At 42.2% G+C, this 14,309-nt stretch overlaps 1 protein-coding gene across 12 annotated transcripts in view; it reads left to right on the forward strand.

The window, feature by feature from the left end:
- Window positions 1-14,309, forward strand: part of ARHGAP44 (Rho GTPase activating protein 44) — a 184,596-nt gene that overhangs the window by 104,413 nt on the left and 65,874 nt on the right. For 11 of the 12 annotated variants that reach the window (XR_011523207.1, XR_011523208.1, XR_011523206.1 and 8 more), the window contains exon 4: window positions 8,966-9,042. Coding sequence is in view for 8 of the 12 variants with exons in the window: in XM_070561127.1 (XP_070417228.1) it covers window positions 8,966-9,042 (77 nt within the window). In the remaining 4 variants the exon portion in view is untranslated. Of the gene's footprint in view, window positions 1-8,965; window positions 9,043-11,638; window positions 11,749-14,309 lie in introns of those variants that run through there. The other variant, XM_070561132.1, reaches the window with a different exon arrangement.

Consider the following 14,309-nt stretch of genomic DNA (forward strand, 5'->3'; position numbering starts at 1 on the left):
CTGAAGTAGCCATTCCCAAGGTTTATTCATCAACTTTGGGTCATAATTTCAGCAATGCTTGAGCTTCCCCTTATAGTTGTAATCTGGCTGCTGCAGCTCCAGGCATCACGTCTTTACATAACCACATAAAAGGTAGGAATTGTGAGGGTGGTGAGAGGATGAACTATTTTTGCATGCTCCTTTTGTTTTTATCAGGGAGAAAAAAAAAATCTTGCCCAGAAGAGTTTCTTTCACGTTTTCCTAGCTGCAAGGGAGGCTGTGAGGTGAAGATGTGTCAAAGAGAAATGGGTTTGCCATGACTGGGCATGATTCAGCTACTGGGACACACGCAATCTGGCTTCCATTGGCGGGGAAGACGTCCAGCAGCTGTTGTCGGTCTCCGAGGGCTGCAGCCACACCCGTGCAGTGATTCCCGGGTAAACTGGGCACCTGTTTAGTTGACCTATTTCCAGTCTGTGGCGGAAGTAGGCCCTCAATCACGTACAGATCGGTGATTTCACTACACAGATTCAAGCGCCTGATTTTGTCCGTGATTTCTTGAACTGGTCAGTCTTTCCTTATCCTCATATGGCTGAATAAATGATCTGTCTGAAAAGAAAGTCAAAGAGCTACTTAAAATACCTTAACAATCACAGACCTGCAGGAAAAAAAGTGTCCAAGGCCAAGATTCAAATACACTTTTTCAGTTTTTTCTAAAGTAACACATTGAGAGATTTAATGGGAAATACGACACTTATTAATTGCCTCAAATACTGAAATATATGCCCAGTTCTTTGTGATTATTAGCTAAGGAGATGCGTCAAGACCTAAGGAGTGGGTGAAAAGAAAAAGGGATAAAAAGAGGGAAACTGGGGGGGGAAAAAAAACATAGAAAGGAGAGTGGGGGAAGCAGTGAACAACCAGCCAGGGAAGTTGGGTGTTAGAGAGCGTCGGGAGAAGACCTGCCAGAGGGAATGAGTCCAGCTGAAGTGAGCCAGTGGAGTCCTGGTATCTCGGGTTGGGTACCCAGGCAGGGTCTGCATTTCATTTGAGCACATGTAAACTGTTGCTGTTTGTCACTTCTCTTTAAACAGGCTCAGTAGCCTTTAGCAGTTTAGTTACAGTTTCCAGCACTAAAACTTTTATCATACACCTTTAAAGGTTTGGCCCTGAAAGCTGGGGCTGGGCAGAAAAGTGGCGTTTTGTTGTCACTGTCTCAGGGACCAGAGCAGTATTCTCTGGTGGGTACTGACTTAAACTGGGGAGTGGAAAGGATATGAGTTAGGTTTCCATTTTGCCTACTTTAGTCCCCGCTAAAAGCTAGTTAATTCCCAGGTTTTTAAGACTTAACAGTATAATGAAAATGTGTGATTTTTTACCATCCTTGCATTTCCCATAGGGAAGTCACTTCAGCAAATGCAGTGTTAGCATATGAAAGTGTTTCTCCACCTTACTCAGCAAATATTCAGAGTACCAAGTCTGCCGTGCAAAGCGATGTATATGCCAGGTGCTGAGTGCAGTACCTGTCCTCTGGAAGCTCGTGGTCCAGAGGGGAGCAGGCATCACGTGCAGAGTTTATTAGTTACTCAGATAATGTCTTAGTGCCAAGAGGACTAGCTTACTAGGAAAAAAATGGAAGAAGGTGTCCGTGAGGAAGTGGCCTTTAAGGGCAAGCAAAAGCTAGCAGCACCAAAACCAGTAAAAGGGCTTCTGGAACAAGGGGCAACATGTGCAGAGTTCCCAGAGAGAGGAACGAGTTTGGCGTGTGTGAGACACACGAAGGTAGCCAGGGTGACTGGAGAATGGAGAGTGATGAGGAGAGGGCTGTGAGATGGGCTGCAGGGGCCTGAGCTCGCCCTGTCGGCCATGGTGAGGATTTGGACCTTTTCCCTAAGAATGGTGGAAAGCCAGCGTTCTAATCAGGAGCAATGTGATCAGACCCATTGGTGATTGTGTGAAGAACGGGTTAATTGGGCAGCAGCCTTGGGGGAAGTAAGGGACAGTCAGACAAATATGGGAGCAGTCTCGGTAAGGTGCAACGGGGACGGTAAAGACAGAGAAATCAGCAGATGTGGTAGGTAATGGAGGTCAAGTATCCAGGACTTGGTAATTGAATGATGTGGGGTATGAGGAAGGGAACGAGTTTTCAAGGTCTCTGGCTTGAGTGACTTTTGCATCCATGGGGGTTGATGAGATCACCTAGGGAGAAAATACAAAGTGAGAAGACAAATGGCCCTTCAGTCAAGTACCCCAGGAACTACAGTATTTTAAGCTCTAACAGGAGGAAGATCTAGCAAAGAAAGCAGAGAATGGAGAAGGGTGCTGTAAATCCACCCACTTGTGACATCTGAGTCCCAGACATCATCCGTTATTCTTCCGTTTCCATGCCCCCTACATCCAGTCTTTCATTAAGTCCTACAAGCTCTTCCTCCAAGGAATTTCCATTTGCTTCCACCCTATTCCGTGCGACTATCGTCTCTTGCCTCAACACAGTGGTTCCTAGTAGATCTTCCGCTCTCCACTCTGACCTCCACCCCCTTCTTAACCCATGCTCTACAGCAGCCTGAGTGAATGCTTAAAATGGAGATTAGATGATGCCACACTCCTTACATCCCACCAAAGGCTTCCCATTGTAGAATAAAATCCAAGCTCCCCACCTCGGCCCCTGAACCCTAATGATCTGTCGTCTACCTGCATCTCTGAGCTCAGCTCTCACTGCCGTCCCCTCAGTCATCACTCTCCCACTGCACTACCCTGTTATTGAACACGCCTACCTCCCACCCATCTTGAGGTCTTTGCACTTGCTCTTCACTCTGTATGGAATATTCTTACTCGGCATTTTAGGTCAGCAACTTCTTATTGTTCAATTCTCAGCTCAAGTGTCACCTTCTCAGTGTGGCTTAAACCAACTAATATGTTTGCTCCCTCCATCCCCAAATCACATCATCCTATTTTATTTTCTTCATAGCATGTGTTATTATCTGAAATCGTCATGATCATTCATTTGCTCATGTGTCTGTTCCTCATCACTGGTATGTGAGCTCCATCAGATTGGGGATCTTATCTTTCCATCCTGACTGTATTCTTAATGCCTAGAACACGGCCTGCCACGTGGTAGGCAATGCTAAGAATAAATTTGTGTCATGAATAGATGGTCCATGAGTGTTTTAGGCTTGGGATCTGCCTAACACATCAGTGAGCCAGACTGAATCCTTCCTATTCTATACAGAAACAATTTAGCATGACAGTTCTGAGTTTAAGCTCTGGAATCTAATTAGCTGAGGTTGAAGCCCAGTTCTCCTGCTTCCTAATTATACCTGACCTTGGGCAAGTCAATTACCTCTAGATGCCTTGGTTTCTTCATTTGGAAAATGGTAATAACAATAATGAATTTCCACCCAATAAGATTGTTTGAGAGTTTAGTGAGGTCATGCATGTAAATGCTTAGCACAATGCTTAACATAAGTAAATATTAAAGAAATATAACCTGCTGCTGTTATTATGGCCCCACTATTAGGCTGAAACGACCATTGAGGACTGCTACTGAGCAACAAGTCTGGGCTGTGTCTTTTGTGCAGGTGAAGATGAGCCACAGAAGTATTGATTGGGCTTGGAATTATGGAATAGTAGAGAGCAGTTTTCAGAAATGGAGGATGTGGAGTGTGTGTGTATATGGGTGGGTATGTATGTCTGTGTGTGTGTCTGTGTGTCTGTGTGTTTGGGGAATACAATGGATGTTAGCACAGACTTTTTGTCTCAGTCACCCTATAAACTGTGTTGCTTATGCCTAAGATCATGTTAGAGAGCACAGGCATCATAGACCAGTCAGACTGACTACTTCAAACCCTAGGCTGTTCTGTCTTCCCTACCCTTAATTCTTCAGGTTCTGTCAGTACACTAGAATCAGGGGAAACTTTATTTGAATAGCTTCTTTTTGACCAGGGCAATCACTGACTTCCTGGATGAGGCTTTCTAAGTAAGGTCTTCTTCCCTGGGCACCCATATTCACCTGAGTATTAGGTGACTGTCTCAGCCTGGATCCTTGTCAGCTGAGGGAACAAGCTCCAGCAACTCTTCCAGAGCTGTGGGCATCATCCTTCCAAGACTCAACAGCCTTGTAGGTGAAGTGGGGTGAACAGAGTGTGGGCAGACAGCAGAGGACACCTCCGTCACGTGCGAGCAGTACGTCATAGCCCCGCATCTGAGCAGGCGTCACAGGCCCGCATCTGTGGAGCCCTCCATTTTTCCTTTGTCTCAGAGAATTTCTTTAGAAATAGAAATAATGTGCAGTTTGTTGTGAGTTACAGGCCACTGACTGCTTACTTTCTGCCGCCTTTGATTACAGATGGTCACTATTCCCGTTTTGACATGAAGATATACACCTTAGCCCATTTCTTCCTTCCCCTTTTTGTTTGGTGGCTTCTGTCTGATTTCTTGATTCTTAAAGCATCGAGACAAAAACTCATCGTTGATTTCCACAGAGGTTTTACTCAGTTAACCCCCCACTCCCGCCCTTGGAATCCAGACACTCATGTTCTCATCTCTCCTCGAGTGAATTCTTCCTCATGAGAGTCACTCGTGCCACAAGCACAGGCCCTGGCTTGTGACAGTTGCACCCTCATTAGAGGACTTTTTAAATACATTTTGTCATCCTCATTCAATGATCTATGTAGCTATTTAAAAAAAGAATGAGGCAGCTCTGTATGTCACAATAGGAAATGACATGGAAGATCCCTCTCTACACGAACAGGAAAGGAAGGCATAGAGTGGGGTGTATATATAGTGCTAACATTTGCGGGGACAGGTGTAGCCACTAAAAATGGACACACGTACATAGCTGGGTCTGCCTAGAATATTTTTGGAAGGATGCACAAAAAACTGGCTACTGTCCTGGTCTCTGATGAGACTGTGACCACTACGTGGCTCAGAGTTAAGGACGGGAAGGAGACTTTTTGACGTAAACCCTCTAGCACCTTTTGAGTTTGGTACCACATGCGTATAATTCCTGCTCAAAATTAGTTCATTCATTTTGCTGTAGACAGACAGACGTGGTAGAGAAAGGTTATTCTCCATGTTAAAGTCCTAAGAATTAAAAGGCAATTGAACCAGGAATAACTTGAATTTTGTGGTACTTTGTCTCTTAATGCTACCCTCTTTGCCACCTAAGAGCTTCTCAGAGTCATTACTGAGGGTGTTGAGTGACTAGAAACAACTGGAAAATAATGTTGCCTCCCTGGCTCAGGAGGAGGGCCCCTCCAGTCATACTGATTCAAACTGGTTTTTCCAGAGTGAATTTTGGAGAACAGACGCTTGGCTGTCTCCTCACCATCCTCCCGCCATAGATTCTGAACAGCCTTGTAGCCCCGAGTTGCTTTTCTTGTTCTGTTGATCTTGACCTTCACTCCTTCAGTCACCCACAGACAGTTTTCTTCTTGACTCACTGACAGAAGTAATTGAACTAATCTTCCATATTTGGAAAAGCACCACTCACCTACTGCTAGATAAATTTCTTCAAAGGATGTCGACTCCCAGGCCGTTGGAAGTCCCTTTTAGTCTGCTACAGGCAAGATCCTCTCTGACCTTGCTTCCATGTCAAATTTTGACGAAGGACACAGAAAAGCAGCATTCCTGCCCTAAAGGTGGATCATGATGCTCAGCACAAAACAAAATGGGTATTTTTGTGTGTTTGCTGACCAATACTAGAATTGTGCTACCTGACATTGGGGCAGAGCATCTTCACTGGTTGGTTCCTGGGATATTTTAGGAATTTGCAGATTGAAGACCATTCCTTAAGCCGTGGAGTTTGTCAGCCTTGGCACTCATGATAGTGTGGGCTGGCTAATTCATTATTGCGAGGGAGTGTCCTGTGCATTTTAGCATGTTTAGCAGCATCCCTCGCCTCTTCCCACTAGATACGAGTAGTGTTCACCGCATGTGACAACCAAAACTGTCTCCAGATATTGCCAAATGCCCCTGGGGGGACAAAATCGCCCCTGATTATGGACTAATACCTTAAGCCATGCTCTCTTTGTGAGTATACCAAAAATACTATACCTGCTCAACTCTTTCTCTTTTCTTTTCTTTTTTAACCACTTTAGACATTTTTCTAAAAGTGTGCTTTAAATAACTTTTTTAAAAAGGTGAGGTGGGAGCAGATGCTCTCCTAGATACTGTTTCCTGTGCTTTTAATTAAGTCTCTGGAAACTTTTACCTAATAGCTTTGTGGGACAACAAGAAAGTGGTATTTAAATTTGGAGGTATTAACACTGACTTGCCTGATCTAGTTTTTACCAAGAAGAATGTCCCATTTTATTTGAAATGATGGGGTAATAAGTTAATCCCTTTTTTTTTTTTGCTCCCCAAATCTCCCCAGTACATAGTTGTATATTTTAGTTGTGGGTCCTTCTAGTTGTGGCATTTGGGATGCTGCCTCAATGTGGCCCGACGAGTTGTGCCATGTCCCCACCGAAGATCCGAACCAGCGAAACCCTGGGCTGCCGAAGCAGAGCACGCGAACTTAACCACTCGGCCATGGGGCCGGCCCCGAGTTTATCCCTTGAGTGGAAGGCATCTGACTTCTGTGGAGGGGGATGTAGCAGAGATGTGTTGAAGGCTTTATCCACACAGGTCCTGGGCTCTCCCCACCTGGTTTCTCTTGGGAACCCCATGAGCTTCCATATCACTCTTGAGGGGTGACCTACCTCCATGTTCTTCCCTGGAGAGATCTGAGGGCATGCAGCTCTTCTGCGGGAATGTTCAAAGCAGATTCCTAAGTTCTAATAGATGGTGCCCTAAAAATCTGTCTCCACCTTGATCCCTCTCTCAAGTCATCTTTTGTCTGTTTCAGGATTGAGTTATTTTAATCCGATCATGCTCTTTTTAAACAAGCCCTCCAATGGTCCTGAGATGCCCTTAGAATGAAACCCCAGTGCCTGCATCTGGCTGACAAGGCCCTGCCCCATCTCACCTTTGCCCTCTTCTCCTGCCACTCTTCCTGTCACTCACTGGGCTCCAGCCATGTTGCCCATCTTGGGGACCTTGAACTGGCCATATTAGTTCCCACCTCTGGGCCTTTGCACTTGCAATTCCCTCTGCCTGGAATGTTCTCTCCCAAATCTTCTTGAGGCCTGGCTGACTCTTCCTTCAGGTTGCACCTTAAATGTCACCCCTCTGAGAAGTCTTTCCTCATCACAGCTCCACACCCCACAGCTGCCCTCTCTACCAATTTTCCTGCTTTCGGTTGTCCACAGCACTTCCAACCATTTGAAATGATCTCCTCATAGTTCCCGTGCTTATTATTTTTCTCCCTGCATTAGAATGTAAGTTCCGTGGGAGTGTCTAGTCTCATTCGCCACTGGTGTGGTGCCTGAGTGGGCACTTCACAAATACTGGGTTAGTAAATGAATTACAGCCGGAGCTCTCTGTGTCCTACGGCAGGAGGCTGTGAGCCAGGTGTGGTTCAGTCACTTTCCGTTTGAAGAACTATCTGTGTAGCAGTGAGGACTAGAAGACCTGGGGATATGCTGGCAGTTCTTACCTTGTTTTCAGTGTGTGCCGGATGGTTTAGGCTCAGTAAGGAGCGGCTTGTCGATACCTGGTAAGGAGGGAAAGTGGATCAAGCAACACCCCTGATCGTGCTCCGGCCTTCCCAAGTTCCTCCCTGCCTTCCTCCCTTCCTCTTTTCTCTCCCTCCCTTCTTCTCTCCCTCCCCCCCTTCCCGTATAACATAAAGCTAACCATTCTAACTATTTTAAAGTTACGGTTCAGTGACATTTAGTACAGTCACAATATTGTGTAACTACCACCACTATCTAGTTCCAGAACATTTTCACCATCCCAAAGGAAACCCCATACTCATTAAGCAATCATTCCCCATTCCCCCTCCCCCTAGCCCCTGGCAACCTGTAATTTACTTTCTGTCTTCATGGATTTGTTTATTCTGGGCATTTCATATAAATAGAATCATACAATATATGCCCTGGCTTATTTCACTTAGCATGATGTTTTCAAGGTTTATCCACATTCTGTCACATATCAGGACCATTTTTATGGCTGTGTAGTATTCCATTGTATGGATATACCACATTGTGTTTATCCACTCATCCACTGATAGACATTTGAGCTGTTTGCACCTCTTGGCTATTGTGAATATTGTGAATGTGCTTTTCACATTCATATGCATGTTTATATTTGACCACCTCTTTTCAGTTATTTTGAGTATATAGCCAAACATGGAATTGCTGGGCCATATGGTAATTTTATTTAACTTACTGAAATACTGCTAAAGTTTTTCACAGTGCTGCACCATTTTACATTTCCACCAGAAAATCATGAGGTTCCAATTTTTATACATGCTCAGCAATACTTATTTTCTCTCTCTGTGTGTGTTTTTTAAATATATTAATATTATTTAGCCAGCCCAGTGGATGTGAGGTGGTATCATTGTGGCTTTGATTTGGATTTCCCTAATGACTAATGATGTTAAGCATCTTTTCATGTGCTTTTTGGCCATTTTATGTCTTTCTTGGAGTATGTCTTTATTTTGATGCTTAGTTTGTTTGCATTGTAATTGTATGTGAACACTTTTTCTTTCTTGACCATAAGCTGCCTTGTTCATAAAATAGGGCTAATACACTTTGCAGGAGATTTTTGGAAATTAAAGCATTGCTCAGATCTTTGTTAATGTAATTTTGAAATTTTCTCTTTTTTTCTTGCTGCCATCCCACCTTATTTTAAAATACAGCATGTAAACCTTAGGCTTATTTTCCAAATTGGCAATTTTAATTTGTTTTAATTTTCTGATTTTTGACATCTCTGATTCTAACCCATCATGGTATCCTATGCATTTTTAGGTTTTAAACATTTTAAAATCAGTTTGTTTCTTAGCTAATATAGTGTCTAGGCAAGTATTTGACTTTTTGCTATTTGAGAGTAGCTGGGTGACGTTGGAGGTTGTTTTCATGACAACGTTTTTTTTCCTTTTCAGAAAAAATTGCCTTTGACAACACTGGCTCAGTGTTTGATGGAAGGGTCAGCTATCCTTGGAGATGACACACTTCTTGGGTAAGGTGATACCATGCATGGGTTTGGGCCAACTCTAGGTAAGTCCCCATCCGTGAAAAGGGGACTGGAGCTCCTCAGGGGAGCAGTAGGACACCTGTAGTCTGGCTGGGGGCTGGGTGGAGTAGAAGAAAAGTTTACGTGAGAAATCAGAACGCCAGGCCCTGAAGTCATACTATTTTTGCAGCGAGGCGACTCCCAAGTGGAGAAATTAGCATGAAACTGTTGCAGGACAATTGAAATCCCTACGGCTCCAGCAGAAGCAAATATAAAACCTCTCCATGTCAGATGTCAGAACTTATAGGATTCCCAGAAGAACAGCCCTTGCTGATTTTGAGCTCACAATAAAAACAAGCTAAAAATAGAATCATCATGAGAGAGACTCAGCAGGCACAATCAGTAGGAGAATCAGTACCCTAAGAACTAAAAATAATAGGACAATATGAAAGAAACTATAAAAAATTATATTTAAGAAGAAATTTAAAAATATAATTAAGTCAAAAATTCCTTGACCCAAAGAATCAAACAATGTGATAAAAATAGGCAGAATCAAAAACCAGATGGAACTTTTTAAGTTTCAAATCATACTTACTATAATTTAAAAACTTAATTGAGATAAACTGGAAATTGCACATAAATAGAGAATTGGTGGACTTGAAACAGATCTGAAGTTGCCACCTAGAATGAACAGAAGGAAGTGCGGGAGAGAAGCGTCACTAGGTGGAGAGGCGTGGGTGACAGAATGCAAAGCTGCCGTGTTATGTCTAGCGGTAGTTCCTGAAGAAGAAAAGAGAGAGAAGGGAAAGTTTATGGTTGAATGTTTCTTTTCTAGGTTTGAAGAAAAACATAAGTCTTTAGATTTAAGAAGCAGAGAAAGTCCTGATTGAGATCAACAAAAGGACATCCATCCCTGGACATATTATAGTAAAACTACAGATTATTAACAAAAAAGAGAGACTTTAAAGTCAATCAGAGAAAAAGATAATTATACATAAAAGAACAGTTAGACTGTAAACAGACTATTCATTAGCCAAAGTAAATGTCAGGAAATAATGGAGGAATATCTTCAAGCATTGAGAAAAAATATGAGAAACCTAGATTCTACGATAAACTAAATCACTGTTCAAGAATAAGGCGGAAATGAAGATATTTTCAGGCAAAGATTTGGAGAAGTTACTGCTTGCGCTTTCTCACTGAGAGAACTAGTCGAGGTTATGTGAAATAGATTATGTCCAGAAGAAAGGAATGCAATGCAATTAGCAAGACAGCATACAAAATTAGTAAATCTGGTGTAGGGGATGAAAAAAACTTATTTTTCCCTCTACTCTTCTTGGGTTTCTTATTGGGGCCCTGAACATTAAATTGACAAAAGACAGATTAACAAGAGAAAAGCATACACATTTTATTAACACGTGCATTGCGTACACATGGGAGAACTCAGTGATGAGTCACTCGAAGGGGTGGAAAAAGTTGGGCTTATATCACGTTTTTCACAAAACAACAGTTTTTAGAGAAGTGACAAGACAAAGGAGAAGAAATTTGATTGTCTAGGGTGACAAATTGTGGGAAAGCAAATATATGAGGGAACTAATGGAAGATAAGGACTACTTATTAAGGTTTGTAATGTAGGTTCCTTTGGTGCCTTTTCTGGGCTGATAGGGGTCTACAGTTTGCTCTGGTGATTAACTTCTCTCCTTCCTAGTAGAGAGGGGAAGGGGGGACAACTTTACAAATTTGTGTCCTGCTTTTAGGTAAACAGGGGGAGGGCAGAGAGCTTTTTTATATCTTCTTCTAGGTTCCCTTCAGCTCAAAATCATCCTTGTGCCAAAGTGGCATATTTTGGGGTGGCAAATTCTGCTACTCTTCAGTGTAAGGAAATATAAATAAATATTGAATTAAAAAATAGCAATATAACAGTGATTAATTTGGGGGGCATTAAAGCAAAGTGAAACTAAAATACTAGAAAATAATCACATGAAGCATTGCAAACAGAATTGGTGTTTCAAGCTCTTATATTGTTTGAAAGGAGGATAAAGATATTACATTTAAACTTAAAGGGAAGTTTGCATGTAAGACAAGTAAGAGTAACTACAGAAAGAATGGAAATAGAATTTATAACTTCAAAACCAATAAAAGGATGGAAAGGGAAATAAATAAAATAGAAAAAACCCATAGAAGGGACTAAAAGAGAAAAAAGCAAAGAAAAGCAGGATACATGGAAAACAGAAAATAAAGGTAATAGCAATTAATGCACATATATCTATAATTATAAGAGATGTAAATGGAATAAAGTCAACTTTTTATAATATAGAGAGTCTCAGGTGGATAAACGTGAAATCCTGCTGTGTGCTCTTTCTAAGAGACAGGTCTAAAACATGATGACACAGCACGGCTGAAATTAAAGGGATGGAGGACATCCAGGTAAAGAAGACAGACTGAACAAACGTGTCTGATTTCGTTCCCTTCCCAAATCCACTACAATAAAGAGCTTTTCTTTTCTTAACAGACATAAACCCATCAAGACAAGAAAAACAGGAAAGAAGACAAGCAACAACATTTTGTGTGCTGTAAAGCATTACGATTGACTGGGAACTGACTTAGCAAGTCCCAGGGAGCTGACTCCCAAGCCGGAAGGGGGATATGCAGAGAACCCACATCGTTTATACCATGAAATGCTGACAAGGCTTAGGGATTGGCAGCTCCAGGGAGGTCTGGAATAGTGGGTCTTTGGGGGTGGCGTGGTGATTAAAATCAAGAATGTGGGTTGAAAGCTAGTCAGGTGCCATTTAGACCACTCAGACCCAGCCCTTATCCATACCTCTGGGAGACTCTTGTCCCTTGCCTCCAACCCTAAGAGAAGTCTGGACCTTGATGCTCCAGAGAAGGCAGAACAGAACATCCCTAGACTGGGGACACCAGGCACCGTGGAATGTAAGGGTCCTAGTCATTACAGAAGAGAATTAAATGATCTAATGCATACCAGATGCTGAGACTCTTCCCCTACTCATGCGGCTCCCAGGCCTTTACCCTCTAGGCAGGAAGTTAGAAGAACGTTCTTTGGAGAATCTGACCAGCCCAATGGGAATGAACTAAACATTCCAGGACATTGGAGGGGGCAGTGCTCTAGTGAATGGCCCAGCTAGATCATCCTGCAGACCAGCTCACAGCTGACGAGCTTCACTCACACACTCTGAGCTTTGTAGTCTCCATTCTTGAAGATAGACAGGTCACCAGACGTTGGAGGAAAGTCTCTAACCTGAAGCCTAGACGCCAAAACAATCAGGAAGAAATTGATATTGTGTGGAAAAGATTTCAGGAAAACTATCACTTAAATTTTCAAGTGATAAGAGAAGATAATGCATCTATGAAATAAAAGAACAGGATGTTAATTAAAAAATACTTACAGGAGAGAAATATTCATAGATCAGAAACAAGCTCATAGAAATGAAGAACAGGACATTCTCAGTAGAAGGTTTCGAAGATAAAGTTGAAGAAATCATCCAGAAAAGAGAGCAAAAAGACAAAAATGTAGAAAATAGATGTTAGAAAATTAGAGGACCAATCCTGGAAGTCTTAGGCCTATATAACAGGAGTTCTGAGAAATGGAGAGGAAGAAATCATAATCCTAATCATAATGAAAAAAATAATCCAAAAGAGTTTTCCAGAACTGAAGGACATAAGTTTCTATATTGAAAGGGCCCAGTGAGCTCCTAATGCAATAGAAAAATTTAACCCTGTGCGTGGGCTCACCGCCAATGAGTACTAGTGACAAAAGATTCTACAACCTTCCGGAGAAAAAAATGGTCACTTACAAAGGGTAAGAAATCTGAATGCTTCCAGACTTGCCAAAAGCAATAATGGAAGCTAGCAGATTATTGAACAATGCCTTCAAAATTCTGAAGGAATATGAAGCATGGAATTTAGTATCCTGCCTCGCTATCAATCAATGTGAGGGGGGAGGAGAATGTTGTGACATGCAAGGTCTCAGAAGTGGACTCCCCTCACACTCTTCTCAGAAAGCTAAAGCATGAGGTGTTCCATGGTGGAGGAGCGACCAAGAAAGAAAGGAATAGGAATATAGGAAACAGGATATAGGAAACAGCATGTTCAACCCAGGACAGAGAAGGAGAGAGAGAATCCCAGGAAATGGTGGAGGAAGATCGCAGGAAGACAGCTGTGCCTAGGGATAGAAGGAAAACTCAATCTTGATTGACATGGGTCTGGGAGAGACTAGTTCAAGAAGATGAAATTCGTTCATGTCAAGTGTGGTTCAGTATCTTAAGAGGCAAACTAGAAAAGTGGCAGAGGATTTTGGGTTCAATCAGGTACACAGAAAACTAAAGCAAACCAAGACAAGGCAGTTATTAACTCCAGAGAGAACAACTAAGTGTGCAGGAAAGACCAGTGATCATAATACACTACCCAGCTTAACTCCGAATAGCATATGGAGTCAAAATATAGTGTAAAGACTATCTACTGATACAAATAAATAGAGGGGGGGAATGTAAATATAGCTAAATTCTCATTTTCTGTAGTTGAGAGTCAATAGTGAATGCTAAAAATTTTAAAAAGAAGTAGCAGTAGAAATATGGAGTTAGAAGAATCAGATAAAAGACACCATTAAAAAGGTACAAAGATGAACGCACAACCTGGGATTTGGCATTTGCAGCAAATATGAAAAAGAATTGGAATCATTCTATATCCACATGCATGTCTGTAAGTATATAAAGAACTCTATCAATAAATTCCAATAAATAGGTCCTGATACAAAAATAGCCAAAGACTATGAATAGGCACTTCATGGAAGAGGGATGCTGGATCGTCCAAAACGTGAAAAGATACTCAGTCTCACCGGTAGTCAAGGAATGCAAATTAAAGCCAGAATCAGATATTTTGAATCCACCAGTGTGGCAGAAATTAAAATGCCTTACCAGTACTGTGAGTTGGCAAGAGTGTAGAGCAGTGGGAACTCTCATTTGAGAGTGAAGTCAGTACTGTCACTCTGGAGAGCAATTTGGCAATATCTTGTAAGGTTAAGGGTATGCATATCTTCTCTTCTTTGCATAGAAGAATTTCCACACCTGCAGAAAGAGACAGCATATGTACTGCAGCACTGCTAGCCAAAAATTGCTGGTACGGAAAGGCTTAATAAATGGTGATATATCCATAGAATGGAATTCTGTACTGCAAAATGATCTAATTCGGCATGTGTCAAGATGGATAAGCCCCAGAGATAATGATGAATCTAAAAAGCGAATAATAGGGGCCAG

The sequence above is a fragment of the Equus przewalskii genome, chromosome 10 (genome assembly GCF_037783145.1).
Source record: "Equus przewalskii isolate Varuska chromosome 10, EquPr2, whole genome shotgun sequence".
Lineage (NCBI taxonomy): Eukaryota > Metazoa > Chordata > Mammalia > Perissodactyla > Equidae > Equus > Equus przewalskii.